This window comes from Giraffa tippelskirchi, chromosome 11 (genome assembly GCF_054371585.1).
Source record: "Giraffa tippelskirchi isolate mGirTip1 chromosome 11, T2T-mGirTip1v1.2.pri, whole genome shotgun sequence".
NCBI classification, from domain to species: Eukaryota; Metazoa; Chordata; class Mammalia; order Artiodactyla; family Giraffidae; genus Giraffa; species Giraffa tippelskirchi.
Genome location: NC_137285.1, coordinates 122471672 through 122492209, shown reverse-complemented (window position 1 = coordinate 122492209; position 20538 = coordinate 122471672). Strand labels below are relative to the sequence as shown.

The following is a 20538-nucleotide window of genomic DNA, read 5'->3' as shown; positions in this document are numbered from 1 at the left end:
GGTCCGCTATCTAAATCCAATCACTCAAGAGTTAAGCCAATCACCAATCAAGAGGTCTCCTCCCACCTTGGGCCCATGCCTCTATATAAAGGCCTTCTCTCTTCTCTGATTCAAATGCTCATTACAAAACTGGACCCAGCCAGTCATCCCCTGGCCTTTAGCGTCCCCTCAGCCTCTGAAGTTCACGCGTCTGGCTGGAGTCTCTAGTCGCCACCATCATGCCCTCGTATCCACTCAGTGTGGCTGTGGTCTGCATGAGCAACATGAACAGGAGCATGGAGGCCCACCGTATCCTCAGGAGGAAAGGATTCCAAGTCAGGTCCTTCGGAGCTGGATCTCGAGTCAGACTCCCAGGAACAGCACGCAAGCTCCCCGTGGTTTACGATTTCTCCACCACCTATGAGGAGATGCACAAGGACCTTGTACGCAAAGACCGAGAACGCTACACCAGCAACGGCATCTTACACATCTTGGGAAGAAACGAGAGAATCAAGCCTCGCCCAGAAAGATTTCAAGAGTGCAGAGATCGCTTTGATATCATCTTCACCTGCGAGGAGAGCGTCTACGACAAGGTGGTGGAGGAGCTGTGGGTCCGAGAGCAGGAGACCTGCCAGCCCGTGCACGTGATCAACGTGGACATGGACGACGACCTGGAGGACGCCACCCTGGGGTCTTTTATCATCTGTGAGCTCTGCGAACGCCTCCAGCAGGCAGACAACCTGGAGGACTCTCTGGTCGAGGTGCTCCTGGCAGCCGAGCGGAAAACTGGCAAGAGCTTTCTGCACACGGTCTGCTTCTACTGAGGAGCTTGTCTGGTTTCAGCTCCTCTTGGTAAGAACTTGTGCCTGGACATTGGGCTAGGTGGTATTTTCTGTCAGAAGCCGCTTCCAAGGCCTTTCTGCTAAAAGCCATCTACATGACTTTTTTCAGGTACACTCCACCCACAGAAGGAAGTGGAGAAGGAAATCTTTTCCTGCCAAAGTAACATGAACGCTCTGGAGGCATTCAAACCCTTCCATGGTGGGGGACGATGGTATGGATTCCTGACCTGGAAGGAACACTTCAGTGCTCACACGGCTCTGCGAGGAAGTTAACCTCGAGGACTCCATTATCCACATCAAGAGACCAAGGTTTACAATGGACAAGTGATGCGTTGAAGGATATTCAGGGAAGAAGAACAAACCCCACACCATATTCCATTCCATCATTTTTTTTTACTTCATCATGTTAATACAATTTCCTTTTGTCACTTTTGTATTGTGCATCAGTATAAATGAATTTTTCTTTTTAGTGAGATAGGATTATATTTAATGTTTGAACTTTAGAAATCTATTTTTAGATTGTATATATTTTGGTAACTGCAACTTTCATAGAAACTCAGGTTCGATAATAATAGGCATTGACTGCTAAAATTTGGGCATGATCTGTTCAATCAAATAGCCTATTTATTTGAAATAAAGTAAAATTGTTTAATTTAAAGAAAGGGTGTCTTCTCATTTGTGGTAGGGGAGGCATCTAAGCAACTGAGCCCTTGGTTTCTTATCGTTCAAGACAAAGAAATGCCAAGGACAAGAGCATTCCAGAAGTCTGCACTCCCCTTGGAGGGATTTGGTGGTTGGAGGCCCACTTCTCAGGTTAAAGAAGCTGACATTCAGCCCATGCTCATGCTTGGGGAGGTGCGGGTTGCACTTTCAATAAACTTCTGGTGTTTACTGATGTAGGACTCTTTGCAATGTTAGAATCACTCCAATGGATAGATAGATTGGAACATTCTGTCTGTGGCTCTATGAAGAGATCTTTGCCCCCATGTCCCCTGACATTTTGAAGTGACAGCATTTAATCTCCTTAGCAGTTAGTATCCTGATCCCAGGTTTGAAATGTGTATCAGTTGCTTTGTCAACGAGGCAAATGCAGAAAGGTAATGAGAAGCCTTCTATTCTGAGTATAGAGTGCTCAGGCCCAGCTGCCTTTGGAGTCAAGGGAGGCAGAGTCGGCCTGGACACCTGGAGATTCCTGATGAAATGAAGAAAAGGCAGTGGAGAAAATGTGGTGTTCTTGCAACTTGTGAAACCCGATGGAAGCAGGCAGGCATATTTTCCAGAGGTTGCTTTTGCCACTGGTGAATCCTTTTGCCCATTGATTGGGAGAACCATGAATGTCTTCCTAGGATTTAACAGAAGTGCACTCCTGGAGGATCAGTTCTAATGTGAAAATCTTTGGAGCAACCAGTGTGATTGATTGTACCACTGGATTAGAAGGCCTGGGAATTTCAAAGACTTTTTCCCTTTGCATGTTTTCAGGACGCTGGAGGAGAAAGTGAGAAGGCGAAGAGTCATCTAGTTGTTTTGTCTAATACCGATCTCAGCCTCATACACACAGGCACATACAAGGTTAACTGTACCTGGCAAAAGACTCCGGGGTGGCAAGGGAGTCAGAGAGGCACCTCCTGGCAGTCGAATTGGGTGATTGGATCACTGGATTGTTCTGGTCACCACACTGGGTCCACTATCTAAATCGAGTCACTCAAGAGTTAAGCCAATCACCAATCAAGAGGTCTCCTCCCACCATGGGCCCATGCCTCCATATAAAGGCCTTCTCTCTTCTCTGACTCAAATGTTCATTACAAAACTGGACCCAGCCAGTCATCTCCCTGGCCTTCAGAGTCCCCCTCAGACCCTGAAGTCCTCCTGTCCAGCTGGAGTCCCAAGAGGCTGCCACCATGCCCTCCTCCCCGCTCAGGGTGGCTGTGGTCTGCATGAGTGATGTCAACAGGAGCATGGAAGCCCACTGCGTCCTCAGGAAGAACAGGTTCCTTTTTTATTTTTTTTTTAATATCCATTGCATTTTTATTTTTTTATTTTTATTTTTTTTAATAAATTTATTTATTTTAGTTGGAGGCTAATTACTTTACAATATTGTAGTGGTTTTTGCCATACATTGACACGAATCAGCCATGGGTTTACATGTGTTCCCCACCCTGAACCCTCCTCCCACCTCCCTCCCCATCCCATCCCTCTGGGTCATCCCATTGCCCCAGCCCCGAGCACCTGTCCCATGCATCGAACCTGGAATGGTACTCTGTTTCACATATGATAATATACATGTTTCAATGCTATTCTCCCAGAACGTCCCACCCTCACCTTCTCCCTCAGAGTCCATAAAATTGTTCTATGCATCTGTGTCTCTTATTCTGTCTCGCATATAGGGTTATCGTTACCATCTTTCAAATTCCATATATATGCATTAGTATACTGTATTGGTGTTTTTCTTTCTGGCTTACTTCACTCTGTATAATGGGCTCCAGTTTCATCCATTTCAATAGAACTGATTCAAATGTATTCTTTTTAATGGCTGAGTAATATTCCATTGTGTATATGTACCACAGCTTCCTTATCCATTCGTCTGCTGATGGACATCTAGGTTGCTTCCATGTCCTGGCTATTGTAAACAGTGCTGCGATGAACATTGGGGTACACGCGTCTCTTTCAATTCTGGTTTCCTCAGTGTGTATGCCCAGCAGTGGGATTGCTGGGTCATATGGCAGTTCTAGTCCCAGTTTTTTAAGGAATCTCCACACTGTTCTCCACAGTGGCTGTACTAGTTTGCATTCCCACCAACAGTGTAAGAGGGTTCCCTTTTCTCCACACCGTCTCCAGCATTTATTACTTGTAGACTTTTGGATAGCAGCCATTCTGACTGGTGTGAAATGATACCTCATTGTGGTTTTGATTTGCATTTCTCTAATAATGAGTGACGTTGAGCATCTTTTCATGTGTTTGTTAGCCATCTGTATGTCTTCTTTGGAGAAGTGTCTGTTTAGTTCTTTGGCCCATTTCTTGATTGGGTCGTTTATTTTTCTGGAATTCAGCTGCAGGAGTTGCTTGTATATTTTTGAGATTAATTGTTTGTCTGTTGCTTCGTTTGCTATTATTTTCTCTCATTCTGAAGGCTGTCTTTTCACCTTGCTTATAGTTTCCTTTGTTGTGCAAAAGCTTTTAAGTTTAATTAGGTCCCATTTGTTTATTTTTGCTTTTATTTCCAATATTCTGGGAGGTGGGTCATGGAGGATCCTGCTGTGATTTATCTCGGAGACTGTTTTGCCTATGTTTTCCTCTAGGAGTTTTATAGTTTCTGGTCTTACGTTTAGATCTTTAATCCATTTTGAGTTTTTTTTTGTGTATGCTGTTAGAAAGTGTTCTAATTTCATTCTTTTACAAGTGGTTGACCAGTTTTCCCAGCACCACTTGTTAAAGAAATTGTCTTTTCTCCATTGTATATTCTTGCCTCCTTTGTCGAATATAAGGTGTCCATAGGTGCGTGGATTTATCTCTGGGCTTTCTATTTTGTTCCATTGATCTATATTTCTATCTGTGCCAGTACCATACTGTCTTGATGACTGTGGCTTTGTAGTAGAGCCTGAAGTCAGGCAGGTTGATTCCTCCAGTTCCATTCTTCTTTCTCAAGATTGCTTTGGCTATTCGAGGTTTCTTATATTTCCATACAAATTGCAAAATGATTTGTTCTAGTTCTATGAAAAATATCGTTGGTAGCTTGACAGGGATTGCATTGAATCTATAGATTGCTTTAGGTAGTATACTCATTTTCACTATATTAATTCTTCCAATCCATGTACATGGTATATTTCCCCATCTGTTTGTGTCCTCTTTGATTTCTTTCATCAGTGTTTTATAGTTTTCTATATATAAGTCTTTTGTTTCTTTAGGTAGATATATTCCTAAATATTTTGTTCTTTTTGTTGCAATGGTGAATGGTATTGTTTCCTTAATTTCTCTTTCTGTTTTCTCATTATTAGTGTATAGGAATGCAAGGGATTTCTGTGTGTTAATTTTATATCCTGCAACTTTAACTATATTCATTGATTAGCTCTAGTAATTTTCTGGTAGAATCTTTAGGGTTTTCTATGTAGAGGATCATGTCATCTGCAAACAGTGAGAGTTTTACTTCTTCTTTTCCTATCTGGATTCCTTTTATTTCTTTTTCAGCTCTGATTGCTGTGGCCAAAACTTCCAAAACTATGTTGAATAGTAGTGGTGAAAGTGGGCATCCTTGCCTTGTTCCTGACTTTAGGGGAAATGCTTTCAATTTTTCACCATTGAGGATAATGTTTGCTGTGGGTTTGTCATATATAGCTTTTATTATGTTGAGGTATGTTCCTTCTCTTCCTGCTTTCTGGAGGTTTTTTTTTTTTTTATCATAAATGGATGTTGAATTTTGTAAAAAGCTTTTTCTGCATCTATTGAGATAATCATATGGTTTTTATCTTTCAATTTGTTAATGTGGTGTATTACATTGATTGATTTGCGGATGTTAAAGAAATCTTGCATTCCTGGGATAAAGCCCACTTGGTCATGATGTATGATCTTTTTAATATGATGTTGGATTCTGTTTGCTAGAATTTTATGAAGGATTTTTGCATCTATGTTCATCAGTGATATTGGCCTGTAGTTTTCTTTTTTTGTGGCATCTTTGTCTGGTTTTGGAATTACGGTGATGGTGGCCTCATAGAATGAGTTTGGAAGTTTACCATCTTCTGCAATTTTCTGGAAGAGTTTGAGTAGGATAGGTGTTAGCTCTCTAAATTTTTGGCAGAATTCAGCTGTGAAGCCGTCTGGTCCTGGGCTTTTGTTTGCTGGAAGATTTCTGATTACAGTTTCGATTTCTGTGCTTGTGATGGGTCTGTTAAGATCTTCTCTTTCATCCTGGTTCAGTTTTGGAAAGTTATACTTTTCTAAGAATTTGTCCATTTCTTCCAAGTTGTCCATTTTATTGGCATATAGCTGTTGGTAGTAGTCTCTTATGATCCTTTGTATTTCTGTGGAGTCTGTTGTGATCTCTCCATTTTCATTTCTAATTTTGTTGATCTGTTTCTTCTCCCTTTGTTTCTTGATGAGTCTGGCTAATGGTTTGTCAATTTTGTTTATCTTCTCGAAAAACCAGCTTTTAGTTTTGTTGATTTTTGCTATGGTCTCTTTTGTCTCTTTAGCATTTATTTTGCCCTAATTTTTAAGATTTCTTTCCTTCTACTAACCTTGGGGTTCTTCATTTCTTCCTTCTCTAGTTGCTTTAGGTGTAGAGTTAGGTTATTTATTTGATTTTTTTCTTGTTTCTTGAGGTATGCCTGTACTGCTATGAACCTTCCCCTTAGCATTGCTTTTACAGTGTCCCATAGGTTTTGGGTTGCTGTGTTTTCGTTTTCATTCGTTTCTATGCATATTTTGATTTCTTTTTTGATTTCTTCTGTGATTTGTTGGTTATTCAGAAGCGTGTTTTTTAGCCTCCATATGTTGGAATTTTTAATAGTTTTTTTTCCTGTAATTGAGGTCTAATCTTACTGCATTGTGGTCAGAGAAGATGACTGGGATGATTTCAATTTTTTTGAATTTACCAAGGCTAGATTTATGTCCCAGGATGTGATCTATCCTGGAGAAAGTTCCATGTGCACTTGAGAAAAAGGTGAAATTGATTGTTTTGGGGTGGAAAGTCCTGTAAATATCAATTAAATCTAACTTGTCTATTGTATCATTTAAAGTTTGTGTTTCCTTGTTAATTTTCTGTTTAGTTGATCTATCCATATGTGTGAGTGGAGTATTAAAGTCTCCCACTATTATTGTGTTATTGTTAATTTCCCCTTTCATACTTGTTAGTATTTGCCTTATATATTGTGGTGCTCCTATGTTGGGTGCATATATATTTATAATTGTTATGTCTTCTTCTTGGACTGATCCTTTGATCATTATGTAGTGTCCTTCTTTGTCTCTTTTCACAGCCTTTATTTTAAAGTCTATTTTATCTGAAATGAGTATTGCGACTCCTGCTTTCTTTTGGTCTCCGTTTGCATGAAATATGTTTTTCTATCCCTTCACTTTCAGTCTGTATGTGTCCCTAGTTTTGAGGTGGGTCTCCTGTAGACAGCATATATAAGGGTCTTGTTTTTGTATCCATTCAGCCAGTCTTTGTCTTTTGGTTGGGGCATTCAACCCATTTACATTTAAGGTAATTATTGATAAGTATGGTCCCGTTGCCATTTACTTTGTTGTTTTGAGTTCGTGTTGAAACATCCTTTCTGTGTTTCCTGTTTAGAGAAGATCCTTTAGCATTTGTTGGAGAGCTGGTTTGGTGGTGGTGAATTCCCTCAGCTCTTGCTTGTCTGTAAAGCTTTTGAATTCTCCTTCATATCTGAATGAGATCCTTGCTGGGTGCAGTAATCTGGGTTGTAGATTATTCTCTTTCATTACTTTAAGTATGTCCTGCCATTCCCTTCTAGCCTGAAGAGTTTCTATTGAAAGATCAGCTGTTATCCTTATGGGGATCCCCTTGTGTGTTATTTGTTGTTTTTCCCTTGCTGCTTTTAATATTTGTTCTTTGTGTTTGATCTTTGTTAATTTGATTAATATGTGTCTTGGGGTGTTTCGCCTTGGGTTTATCCTATTTGGGACTCTCTGGGTTTCTTGGACTTCTGTGACTATTTCCTTCCCCATTTTAGGGAAATTTTCAACTATTATCTCTTTGAGTATTTTTTCATGGCCTTTCCTTTTATCTTCTTCTTCTGGGACTCCTATGATTCGAATGTTGGGGCGTTTCATATTGTCCCAGAGGTCCCTGAGGTTTTCCTTATTTCTTTTGATTCTTTTTTCTTTTTTCCTCTCTGCTTCGTTTATTTCCACCATTCTATCTTCTACCTCACTTATCCTATCTTCTGCCTCCGTTATTCTACTGTTGGTTCCCTCCAGAATGTCTTTTATCTCCTTTATTTCATTATTCATTATATATTGACTCCTTTTTATTTCTTCTAGGTCCTTGATAAACATTTCTTGCATCTTCTCAATCGTTGTCTCCAGGCTATTTATCTGTAACTGCATTTTGTTTTCAAGATTTTGGATCATTTTTATTATCATTATTCTAAATTCTTTTTCAGATAGATTCCCTATCTCCTCCTCTTTTGTTTGGTTTGGTGGGCATTTCTCATTTTCCTTTACTTGCTGAGTATTTCTCTGTCTTTTCATCTTGTTTAGATTGCTGTGTTTGGCGTGGCCTTTCTGTATTCTGGTAGATTGAAGTTCCTCTTTATTGTGGAGGTTCCTCACTATGGGTGGGGTTGGATGGGTGGCTTGTCAAGGTTTCCTGGTTGGGGGAGCTTGTGTCAGTGTTCTGGTGGGTGGAGCTGGATTTCTTCTCCCTAGAGTGCAATGGAGTGCCCAGTATTGAGTTTTGAGATGTCTATGGATTTGGTATGCCTCTGGGCAGCCTGTATATTGATGCTCAGGGCTATGTTCCTGTGTTGCTGGAGAATTTGCATGGTATGTCTTGCTCTGGAACTTATTGGCTCTTGGGTGGAGCTTGGTTTCAGTGTATATGTGGAGGCTTTTGGATGATCTCTTATTAATTAATGTTTCCTCTGGCTTTCAGTCTTATTCTTGCAGTAGCCTCAAGACTTCTCCATCCATACAGCATCGATAATAAAACTTTTAGGTTAATGGTGAAAAGATTCTCCACAGTGAGGGATACCCAGAGAGGTTCATTGAGTTACATGGACAGGTGAAGGGGGGGGTTGAGGTGACCAGGAGAAGAGGGGGACTCAAACGTGGAGAGAGCAGTCTAGCCAGTAAGCACTTCCCTCTGTGCTCTCCACAGTCTGGAACCCTCAGAGAGGTTCACAGAGATACATAGAGGGGGGGAGGAAGGTAATAGAGGTGAGCATGAGTAGAAAGGGAGGAATCAAGAGGGGAGAGAGAGATCTGGGCAGTATTCTGTTCCTGAAGTGTTCTCCGGTGCCCAGAGCACCATCAGAGATTCACAGAATTGGGTTGAGAAGAGAAGGAGGAGGGTGGGAGATAGAGGTTCCTTGGGGGAGAAGAAAGAGCGTCAGTAGGGGGAGAGAGTAATCAAGCCAGTAATTACAATCCTGAGTAAAAATGGGTACTAAAGATTGGGTTCTTAAATGTACAAAATTGATATCAAATATGTAAAACAAAGATTAAAAATCTAGAGTAGAGGTTAGATTCTTAGAAAAATACAATATAAAAGAAAGAAAAAAGAAAAAAATCACAAAAAGTATAAGATATATGTATGCAGTTTGCTTTAAAAAAAGGGTGGTTTTTTTTTTTTTTTTGGCAAGGAAATAGTGGGTTTAGAAAAGGCAGAGGAACCAGAGATCAAATTGCCAATATCCGCTGGAACATCGAAAAAGCAAGAGAGTTCCAGAAAAACATCTATTTCTGCTTTATTGACTATGCCAAAGCCTTTGACTGTGTGGATCACAATAAACTGGAAAATTCTGAAAGAGATGGGAATACCAGACCATCTGACCTGTCTCTTGAGAAACCTGTATGCAGGTCAGGAAGCAACAGTTAGGACTGGACATGGAACAACAGACTGGTTCCAAATAGGAAAAGGAGTACGTCAAGGCTGTATATTGTCACCCTGCTTATTTAACTTATATGCAGAGTACATCATGAGAAACACTGGGCTGGAAGAAACACAAGCTGGAATCAAGATTGCTGGGAGAAATATCAATAACCTCAGATATGCAGATGACACCACCCTTATGGCAGAAAGTGAAGAAGAACTAAAGAGCCTCTTGATGATGGTGAAAGAGGAGAATGAAAAAGTTGGCTTAAAGCTCAACATTCAGAAAACTAAGATCATGGCATCTGGTCCCATCACTTCATGGGAAATAGATGGGGAAACAGTGGAAACAGTGTCAGACTTTATTTTTGGGGGCTCCAAAATCACTGATGATGGTGACTGCAGACATGAAATTAAAAGATGCTTACTCCTTGGAAGGAAGGTTATGGCCAACCTAGATAGCATATTTAAAAGCAGAGACATTACTTTGCCAACAAAAGTCCGTCTAGTCAAGGCTATGGTTTTTTCAGTGGTCATGTATGGATGTGAGAGTTGGACGGTGAAGAAAGCTGAGCACTGAAGAATTGATGCTTTTGAAGTGTGGTGTTGGAGAAGACTCTTGAGAGTCCCTTGGACTGCAAGGAGATCCAGTCAATCCATCCTAAAGGAGATCAGTCCTGGGTGTTCATTGGAAGGTCTGATGTTGAGGCTGAAACTCCAATACTTTGGCCACCTCATGCGAAGGGTTGACTCATTGGAAAAGACCCTAATGCTGGGTAGGATTGGGGGCGGGAGGAGAAGGGGACGACAGAGGATGAGATGGTTGGATGGCATCACTGACTCGATGGACATGGGTTTGGGTGGACTCCGGGAGCTGGTGATGGACAGGGAGGCCTGGCGTGCTGCAATTCATGGGGTCACAAAGAGTTGGACACGACTGAGCGACTGAACTGAACTGAATAGTGGGTTATCAAAATGAAAATTAAAGGTGTAATACAGGACTTAAAGAAAAAAGTAAAAAAAAAAATTTTTTTTTTAAATTAAAAAGAAAGAAAAAAAAATGATAATAGTAAAAATATATCCAGGACTTTCTCTGGAGCTGTTGTGAGCAGTGTGGGGTCTGTTCAGTTTCAGATAGATCCTTGTTCCTGCTTATACTTTTCAAGATCTATAGGCCCCTTTCAATGCAGTCGGTGATAACTACAGGGATTTTAATCTGTTGGCCTGTCACTTCCAAAGTGCTTCCCTCTGTTTATTTGGCTTCTGTTTGCAGGTCTCTTCAGTATTTAATTTCCGCCCTGCCACAAAGGGGCGGAGGTGGTCTCTTTAGGTTCGCTTGTTCAGTCCTGCTGTGGGGAGGGAGGAACACTGCAAACGAATATCACTGGCGTGTGTGTGGTGAGCTCGCAGTGTCTTGGCCGCACTGGGTTCGCCCCGCTCACGGCGTGTGTGCTTTCCCAGTCTACCCTGCTCAAGCTTCAGGTTACTCAGCCGGGGCGTGGGCCCTGAGATGCGTGCACTTCCCAGGTCTAAGCCGCTCAGGTTCAGGTTCCCGGGTACTCCACAAAGGCGCAGACTCGGTTGCGCCCGCGGTTTGTGCCGTTCCCGGTCGGAGCAGCTCAGGCAGCTAGGAGTTTGGCGAGCGCATTCTCCCCTGTTGGGGCGGTGCGGCTTATCACCTCCCTGGTCCCCGCCTCGGTTTACGGGCGCGCCCGGCTCCGGTGTGCTTTGTGTCGGTTCTGGGGAGCTGGTCTCTGGCTGCGACCCTCCCGGTGGCTGTCGACCCTCCAGGATATCAGGCAGTCTTTGCTTAGAAACTGGAAGCCTGTTTGCAGTTTGGTAGGGGGTGCCCTCTCTGGGGCCAAGTTTGCCCCTTTCCGGCTTTGGCTGGTCCCGCCTGCCCGCTGTGTCCGGCGGGGGATGGGACGGTCCGCAGCCGGCTAGCTCTCCTCTGGTATTGCTCAGTCCTTTGTTCTGTGAGCGGGCTGGCAGTGCCTTAGATTTGGGCTTTTCGCGGGATAGTTCTCTCTCTCTGGCTGTCCCACAGTTTAGGTTGCTATCTCGTGTTAGCTCCCTCAGATTTCCCTCAGGGCATTCGGCCCGGTCCTTACCCTAAGCAGTGCTGCCCGCTCCTCTCCCTTCAGCCCCTACTTGCTGGTGGCGGATGCAAGTGTCTGGGGTTCTTTGCTGGGAGTTGCCTTTAGGCACGTAATCTGTGGGTTTTATTTATTTTTTCTCCTGGTTATGTTGCCCTCCGAGATTCGAAATCTTCCCCCAAACCCGCCGGTGAGAGGGTTTCCTGGTGTTTGGAAACTTCTCCTCTTTCACGACTCCCTCCCCGGGACAGGTCTCCGTCCCTAACTCTTTTGTCTCTCTTTTTATCTTTTATATTTTCTCCTACCTCCTTTCAAAGATAATGCACTGCTTTTCTGGACGCCTGATGTCCTCTGCCAGCGTTCAGAAGTTGTTTTGTGAAGTTTGCTCAGCGTTCAGATGTTCTTTCGATAAATTTGTGGGGAAGAGAGTGGTCTCCCCGTCTTATTCCTCTGCCATCTTAGCCCCGCTCCTACTGAATCAAATCTAAAGCAACTTCTCAAATGCCTCATGCCGGTTCCCCCAGGCTGGATCCAGAGAGCTTCAGTATCATGGAGAACTTACTTGCTTCTCCCTGCTGTGTTCCTGAGAGAGCTAACCCTATTCAGGATACTGTTCACCATCTGCCCACTATGTCAGCAATGTGCTTGTGAAAGTCTTCTCCCCATATGTCATTTATTTCCTCTGATTTCACAAGGGATCTAATCATCAAAACACGTATCTCAAGAATAGGAGAAAATTTGATTACCTGACCATGTTTTTCCTATTGATTTTAAACTTTCTGTGGTCTGGGAATTGTCTTTTTCCTTTATGCAATTCTAGACCTCAGCATATCAAGCCAAAGTGTAACTTCTCAAAATGTTTAACAAAACAAACAAATGACAAATATCAGGTAGGTGTGCTGAAGGATCAGTTCAGGGTAGCCATGAATAACCCTCTTTAATGCCTCAGACTCTATGGACAGCAGCCCACCAGGCTCCTCTGTCCACGGGATTCTCTAGGCCAGAATACTGGAATGGGTTGCCATTTCTTTCTCCAAAAGAATGAAGAGACAGAGCCAAAGCAAAAACAGCGCCTGGTTGTGGATGTGACTGGTGATGGAAGTAAAGTCTGATGCTATAAAGAACAGTGTTGCATAGGAACCTAGAATGTTAGGTCCACAAATCAAGGAAAATTAGAAGTGGTCAAACAGGAGATGGCAAGAGTGAACGTCGACATTTTAGGAATCAGAGAACTAAAATGGACTGGAATCGGTGAATTTAACTCATATGACCATTATATCTGGTGAAATATACATATTATATGTGGTGGAATATATACTGTGGAATTTATATAGCTTGAACAATAAGAAACCAAAGGGCTCAATTGGTAAGATCCATCCCCTATCACAAATGAGAAGAAACATTTTTTTAAAATTAGAGGTTCTATTTCATTTTATATCACTTAATGAGCTATTTAATTGAACAGATCATGCCAGGATTATAGTAATAAAAGCCACCAATTATCTATCCTGAGTTTCTCTGAAAGTCAGCATAGTGAAAGAACATACAACCTAAAAATAACATATGTCTAAGTTCAAACATTCAATATAATCCTATCTCACTAAAGAAAAAAAAAAAAGAATTCACATTTGCATACCATTCCAAAAGAGCAAAAAGAAATTTTTATCACTACAAATAAATGGAGTAGAAAATGCTTTTTGTTTGTTTCGTATTGCTGGAATATCCAACACATCACTTGTCTGGCACTCCGTGATCAGCCTTGGTTTGTCCATCAGGAAAAGGGAGTCCTCAAGGTTAAATTCCTTGCACAGCCATGTGAGCTTCCAGATTAAGTACCCACACCATCATCTATCAAATTGAAACCATTCAGTTGTCTGCTGGTAGTCCATGTTTCCTGTGCCATGCAATGATGTTCTCTTCCACTTCCTTCCCTGGGTGGGATATACCTGAAAAAAATCATGCAGATGGTTTTTAGTTAAAAGGGCTTTGAAGACTCTTCTCACAGAAAATACCAGCTAGCCCAAAGGCCAGGCACAAGTTCTTACCATCAAAGGAACTGAATCCAGCCAAGATCTTCAGTAGAAGCAGATAGTGTGCAGAAAGCTCTTGCCTGTTTTCTTCTTTGCTGCCTGGAGCAGCTTAGGCAGACTTGCTTTGCATATCGTCCTCCTGCTGGAGACCCTGGCAGAGCTCACAGATGATCAGAGCTCCAAGTATGGCTGCCTCCGGGGTGTCCTCTATTTCCACGTTGATCACATGCACAGGCTGCCAGGTCTTCTGTTCTCTAGCACACAGATCTTTCACCACGATTTTATACACTCTCTCAGCACAGGTGAAGATGACATCGAAGGGATCTCTGCACTCTTGAAATCTTTCAGGGCCAGGTTTGGAACTCTCATTTCTTCCCAAGATCTGTAACACCCCATTGCTCCTGTAGTGCATTCTGTTTTTGCAGAGAAGGTCCTTGCGCATTTGCTCATATGTGGCAGAGAAATCATATACCACAGGGAGGTTGGGTGCCAGTCCTGGGAGTGTCACACAGGATCCCACTCCAAAAGACTTGACGTTGAATCCCTTCTTCTTGAGGATGCTGTGGGCTTCCATGCTCCTGTTCATGTTGCTCATACAGACCACAGCCACCCTGAGTGTGGAGGATGACATTATGTTGGTCACTTGGAACTCCAGGCTGATGGGTGGGCTTAGAGTCTCTTAAAGGACTCATAAGCCAGGGAGAAGTCAGCCTAGGTCAAGTTCTTCAGACTAATCTAGTGTCAAAGAACAGATTGTCACCTACCCCAGGTGGGAGGAGAACTTTTGATTGATAATTGGGTTAACTCTTGAGTAATTGGATTTGAATAGTGGGCTCTAACCAGAGGATCAGTCCAGGCATCAGAACAATCTGGTGATTATCACCTAAAAATCTAGTTTTCCAAAAGGGTGTGGCTACCCCATGGGTGTGTTTTGAAATCTCCACTTAGCCCTTGGGTTCAGTTGTGGGTGGGGCTGCTATTGATATTAGGCAAAATACCTAGACTACTTCCAAGCTTGTCACCAGCCCCCTCCAGTGACCTGAGAACATGCATGTGAAAAACATGTTTGCAATTTCCAAGCTTACACTTAATTCAATTATACATAAAATTACAAGTGTTGTTTTCTATTTCTTTCCTATAATTGATACACTACAATTGCAACTGTCGATCATGAGAGGATACAGATTGTTTTACCCGTAAATAATAAAATGATTCACCAGTGTAAAAAGTGATTCCTAGAAAACATCCCTCCTGATAGTGTTTGCAGGAGTTACAACACTGCACATCCTGCATTTGATTTTCTTGAATTCATGATGATTCTCCAAGAACTGGAGTAGCCTCCACTGGCTTTCCCATATCTTCAAGGAGAGCTCTGTCTGACCACTCTATGCTGAAATATAGCAATTTTTTGTTCCATTTCTTTTGTTACTTTGCACTGTTGACCTAGCAAAGGATATAGACATTAAAATTATAAATGGGACACCAAACAGTAAGGAGAGACAGTCCCATCCCTTCAAAATGGTGCAGGAATAACATCCTTTAGAAAGCCAAAGATTTTATATCTCTGTGTCTCCATCAACATAGCGATTGTTACATTGCAATCTCAGTAAACACACTCGGCCTTTTCAAAGTGTGAATCCCAGACCCAGAGCATTAACATCAACCTGGAATATGTGGAAAAGGCAACTTTGGACTCCACACCACAAAATGAGAAAATCTGGGAGTGGAGCCCAGAGATCTGTGACATACAAAGCCCTTCAGATGGTGTGATGTCCACCAAAGACTTACTCAAAGCAGAGGTTTCTGAAACTTGACTGGACATTGACAGTCCCTGGGATGTCACTTGACTGGACTTTCCTTCCACGGGAAGGAAAGTAAGTATGTGACAATTTGATATAATATGTAAATCTGATAAGGAAAATAATAATCACTCTGAAGAAGAATTTGTGGGCAATGGTGAATTTTGACTATGTTCTAATTTTGGATTATAGTGTTGTATCAAAGTGAAATATTGTGATTTGGTCATTGCACTGCTATATATGTAAGAGATTATCCTTAAGAAGTTACAGCTAAATATTTGGAGACTGAGGGTCATGACACTGCATATTTTGCTAAATGGTACAACAAAAAAATCAGACTAAGAAAGAGAGAGAGACGGGGCCAAGGGGGAGGGGGTGGGTGGAGGGGTACGGGGAGGAGGCAAGGAGGTAGGGAAATGTGGCCAAATACTAATAGTGGCTGAATCTAAATGAAAGTTTTACTGGAATTTGTAATTTATTAATGTAGCTTTTATGTGTTTTAATAATCTTGACCATAAATAAGGCTGATCACCGAAGGACTGATGCTTTCAAACTGTGGTGCTGAAGAAGACTCTAGAGAGTCCCTTGGACAGCAAGGAGATAAAACCAGTCAATCCTGAAGGAAATCAACTCTGAATATTCATTGGAAGGACTGGTGCTGAAGCTGAAGCTCCAATACTTTGGCCACCTGATGCGAAGAGCCAACACACTGGAAAAGACCCTGATGCTGGGAAAGATCGAGGGCAGGAGAAGGGGGCAACAGAGGACAAGATGGTTGGATGGCATCATCAACTCAATGGACATGAGTTTGAGCAAATTCCGGGAGACAGTGAAGGACAGGGAAGCCTGGCATGCTGCAGTCCATGGGATCATAGAATCACACAACAACAAAACATTGAGCAACTGAACAACAAAAATAATTTATTAATTTAGCTTTAATGTGTATTAATAATACCTAAAAAAACATTTAATAAAATACTCATATTTTATCAAATATTTCCCTAAGTTAAGTAGGCATGGAGTCTTCCTGTATAAGCTCAATCCCCCGTGTTACATTGAAATCTATGAATTTATAATCCTATACATGCACATACACAGTAGTCTCTTCTTTACAAATATAAACATAACTACTTGCTTGGGATAATTTAATAAAGATAAAACAGGGAATATTCTGAAGGGTTGAGATATATTACCAGAAAAAAAGATATAGGAAAATGTGGTAACTGAGCCTTCATTATAGATTTGAAGGCAGCCAAAAAAGAGGAGGGTGAAGATTATTTCTTCATTATAGCCTAACTATTAAGTACATAAAAGACATGAAAATTTTCATAAGGCCATTAAATTATCTCATATTAGCAATTAAAATTCATTATTTCAGTTTCTAGAATAGAAAATGATATGAAAATAAGGTACAGATTTCATTTTAATTTTGTCACAATTACAAAGAAAAACTCTTAGGAATAAGCGATCTTAAAATAATCTGAATATTTGATAGTCTTTTTGTGATGATTAAGATAGGATTAATATTTACTAATTCTCATTAAAATAGAAACAGGAATAGTTAAAGTAATTGTTACCAAAAGGAGTGTATGGTGTGTGGAGTCTGGCTGCTTGCTGCTCAAAAGCCAGTAAACAGGCTGGGTTGATGGAAAGGAAAGTTGCTTTATTTCAGATGCCTGCAACTGGGGGAGAGGGGTGGCAGACATCTGCCCAAAGGCCAGCTCCCCCCACTGACAAGCAGGGGGTGAGAGAATTTATAGACAGGCAGGGGTGGGGGATGGGGGCATGGGACTACATGCAGAAACATAGTCACAGTGGTCTGACCAGCATCATCTTAAATGTTTTAGGTACAGTTAATCTTCAGTTCCAGGGTCCATTTGTTCCCATTTCTTTGTGGTCAATTCTCAGAATTGTGGAAACTCATGTCCTGGGTACAGTCTGGTCATTATGTAGGTAATTTCTCCACCTCCAGGTTTTAGTATCTATAAGACAGCTCACAGGATATGGCTCGGATTATCTACAGCCCTTGAGAAAGAACTGAAGGTCCTTGACTATGCTTGATGACTACATTATTATTAGTCTCCTTAGACAGTTTTCCTTTGTTTTAGCATTTCTCACTTCTCTGATTAAATTTATTCTTTGATTAAGGTTTTCCACAGGCAAAAGGCAGGCAGAGGACATGGGAGGGGGGCAAGGACCATATGGTTCTGCTCCATTTCATAATGACATAAATATCTTATTTATTGAAAATAATATATGTACACACCCAATTCAAGGATGAAAAGTTGTGGAGGAGGGGTTGGTTTTGACAGATACAGAGAACCATAATAACTTTACTCATGTGGATACAATGGAAAAGGTGTTAGAAATACAGCTCTAAATCTGGGCTCCTTGGGGCAAGAGCCTCCCCCAGAGTCTTCAGGCAAATGCATAAAAATCTCTGCTCCCTGATGGCCAACTCTCAGAATCCTCCTTGATTCATCACATTGTATTCTATGAAGACTGCATTTGAAGCACATAAGTAAGTTATTTACTGATATGGTATAAACTTTGGGGGAGAGAAGAAAATTACAGCATCAAGACTAAACTGTCTAGGGGAACCAAAGCAGACACTTGAAAATATTAAGACCTTTGTCTGGTGTTAAGTAAGCAGAGTGATATCTAATGTTCTCCAATTTAAAAACTCATAATAATTAACTCCTCCCAGGATAGCATCCAAGCTCCTTAACTGTAATCACAGCCAAAATACTTTTGTTTCTATCTTCTTACCACTGCATATAGACGTGATTACACAACCATACAGGGTGGCAAACTGTTTAAAATATTTAATGCTTTTAAAAATATTTAAATGCATTAAGTATTTCTATGACAGAAACTTATCCTTAAACTCCCAAAAGACTTCATGTCATTCTCCACCTAATTGACCTCCATTCAATGACATCCCATAGCCAAATAGACTGAATTATTCATTCCATCTGGTTCCCATAGTATTTTTTCTTGGTACCACTATTATCTTTCTTTACCATATAATTTTCTTTAACTATATAAATATTCATTTTCTCTGTGAGATTATTATCTCATTTTACAGATAATATCTTGTTCATCTTCCCATCCTATATTGTTCCTGACTCACTCACTGTGGAAAAGAATCAGATAGATGCCATGAGCTCTGAGTACAGTCTTAAATTTTGATTGTGTCTGTTAACAGGGGGTAAGGTCCCAGTCATCTGCTCGAGGTATGACTGCCTTTAACCACACTGGTGTTAGCCACACAGTCTTCTACTTTGTGGGCATCCCTGGCCTCGAGGACCAGCATGTGTGGATCTCCATCCCCTTCTTCATTTCCTATGTCATCGCCCTGCTTGGGAACAGCTTGCTCATCTTCATTATCCTCACAAAACGCAGCCTCCATGAACCCATGTACCTCTTCCTCTGCATGCTGTCCGGAGCAGACCTTGTCCTCTCCACATGCACAGTCCCTCAGGCTTTGGCCATTTTCTGGTTCAATGCGAGGGAGATCTCCCTGGATCGCTGCATCACTCAACTCTTCTTCATCCATTCCACCTTCATCTCAGAGTCAGGGATCTTGCTGGTGATGGCATTTGACCGCTACATTGCCATATGCTACCCACTGAGATACACCACTATTCTTACACATACACTGATAGGGAAAATCGGTGTGACTATCTTTTTGAGAAGTTATGGTACAATTTTCCCAATAATATTTCTTCTGAAAAGGCTAACTTTTTGTAAAAGTAACATTTTTCCAACCACTGTTTGTGAGCACATTGCCGTGGCCAAATTTTCCTGTGATGACATACGAGTAAACTTCTGGTATGGATTTTTTGTCCTATTGTCAACAGTGACCTTAGATGTTGTGCTAATATTTGTATCATATATGCTTATTCTCCATGCTGTCTTTCGCATCCCTTCTCGAGATGCTCGCCACAAAACTCTCAATACATGTGGCTCTCATGTCTGTGTCATCATACTCTTTTATGGACCTGGGATCTTCTCAGCTTTCACTCCTCGATTTGCACATCATATCTTACCCCATGTCCATATCTTACTGGCCAATGTCTGCATTCTGGCTCCTACTATGCTGAATCCCATCATTTATGGGATCAAAACTAAACAGATTCGGGACCAGGTATCTCAGGTTTTGTGTCAAAAAAAGATATGACTTTGGAAATAGAAGCAAAACTATTGTTTTCTCAACATTTCTCACTCAGAGTCTGAGAAATAAACCAGCTCACCTTCTTAATTCATTCTTACTCTAGATAGGTATTTGGAAAAAGACAAATTATAGATAATCGCTAGATTATACTTTCCTGGTTTGTTGCATGCCTTGACATAATGATGCAGTTCTTATTCCTCTTATCTACTTTGGGGCATGGCTGTATATATTCTTCCCTCTGTCTGCTCTATCACAAAGTTTTAATTTTCACAGGCTCACCTCTACCCACATTCATTCTGTTACTTGTTCTATCAGAAGGAAGGGAGGAAGGAAGTGAGGTTCAGAAGAGGGAGGGAGAAAGGACAGAGGAGGAAGAGAGGAAGGAAAGGAAAGTTTCAGAGGGAGGGAATGAGGGAAGGAAGCATGCAAAAACCTCTGGCATCAGTATATTTCCCCACTGCTTTTCCTCTGTATCCCTTCTTTTCCTCCTCTTGCTCCTCCTCCTCTTTCTTGTCTCCTTTCCTCCTCCTCTTTTCCTTCTCCTTCTTCTTTCTCTGTTTCCATCACAGAAAAACACCTGAAAGAGCTCTCTATATATTCAGGTTTTGATACTTTTCTATTTTTTTAATCTCATACCAATCATTTGCCCTTCATGTTACACGCATGTTACAGTGACCTCTACCCTGCCGAATTTAATGGTCAATATTCATTCTACATGACACATGAGAAATATTTCACACAGCCACACAGCTCTCATTCTTGAAAATTCTCCCTCATCCCACATCAGACAATATATTAGAAATAAAAACTGTATGAAATTACTTATTTCTTATAGAATGGAGATATTAACTGCTAATATTTTACAAAAGATTGCTATATGTTTTCTATGGTATATTCATGTGCAGGTAAATAAATTTTTTTTATTTGGACTATATTCCACCTACTTGTCCAGAATGTACCTTTCTCACTTAGCAAAGTAATGTAGACATATGCCCATGCTAAAATTGTACACCTCTAGTCATTAGCAATTGCAGCCACCAGGGATGGTGAGCTGATGAGCCCTGAGAAAA

The 20538-nt window shown here is 41.3% G+C and overlaps 1 protein-coding gene and 2 pseudogenes across 1 annotated transcript; 2 read left to right on the top strand and 1 right to left on the bottom strand.

Annotated features, from left to right (window-relative positions):
• The first annotated feature begins 218 nt into the window (after positions 1–218).
• On the top strand, positions 219–803 carry LOC145525736 (RNA polymerase II subunit A C-terminal domain phosphatase SSU72 like protein 3 pseudogene; annotated as a pseudogene).
• Positions 804–13601: 12798 nt separating this feature from the next.
• Positions 13602–14123, bottom strand: LOC145525187 (RNA polymerase II subunit A C-terminal domain phosphatase SSU72 like protein 5 pseudogene; annotated as a pseudogene).
• A 4406-nt stretch (positions 14124–18529) lies between these two features.
• Positions 18530–19474, top strand: LOC145527972 (olfactory receptor 52B4-like). Its single transcript, XM_081546527.1, has one exon. It carries the CDS (start codon positions 18530–18532, stop codon positions 19472–19474), a length of 945 nt encoding a protein of 314 aa, XP_081402653.1.
• Positions 19475–20538: the final 1064 nt, after the last annotated feature.

Coding starts and splice junctions, on each gene's coding strand:
- LOC145527972 (XM_081546527.1), top strand. CDS start 18,530: ATGACTGCCTTTAACCACACTGGTGTTAGCCACACAGTCTTCTACTTT.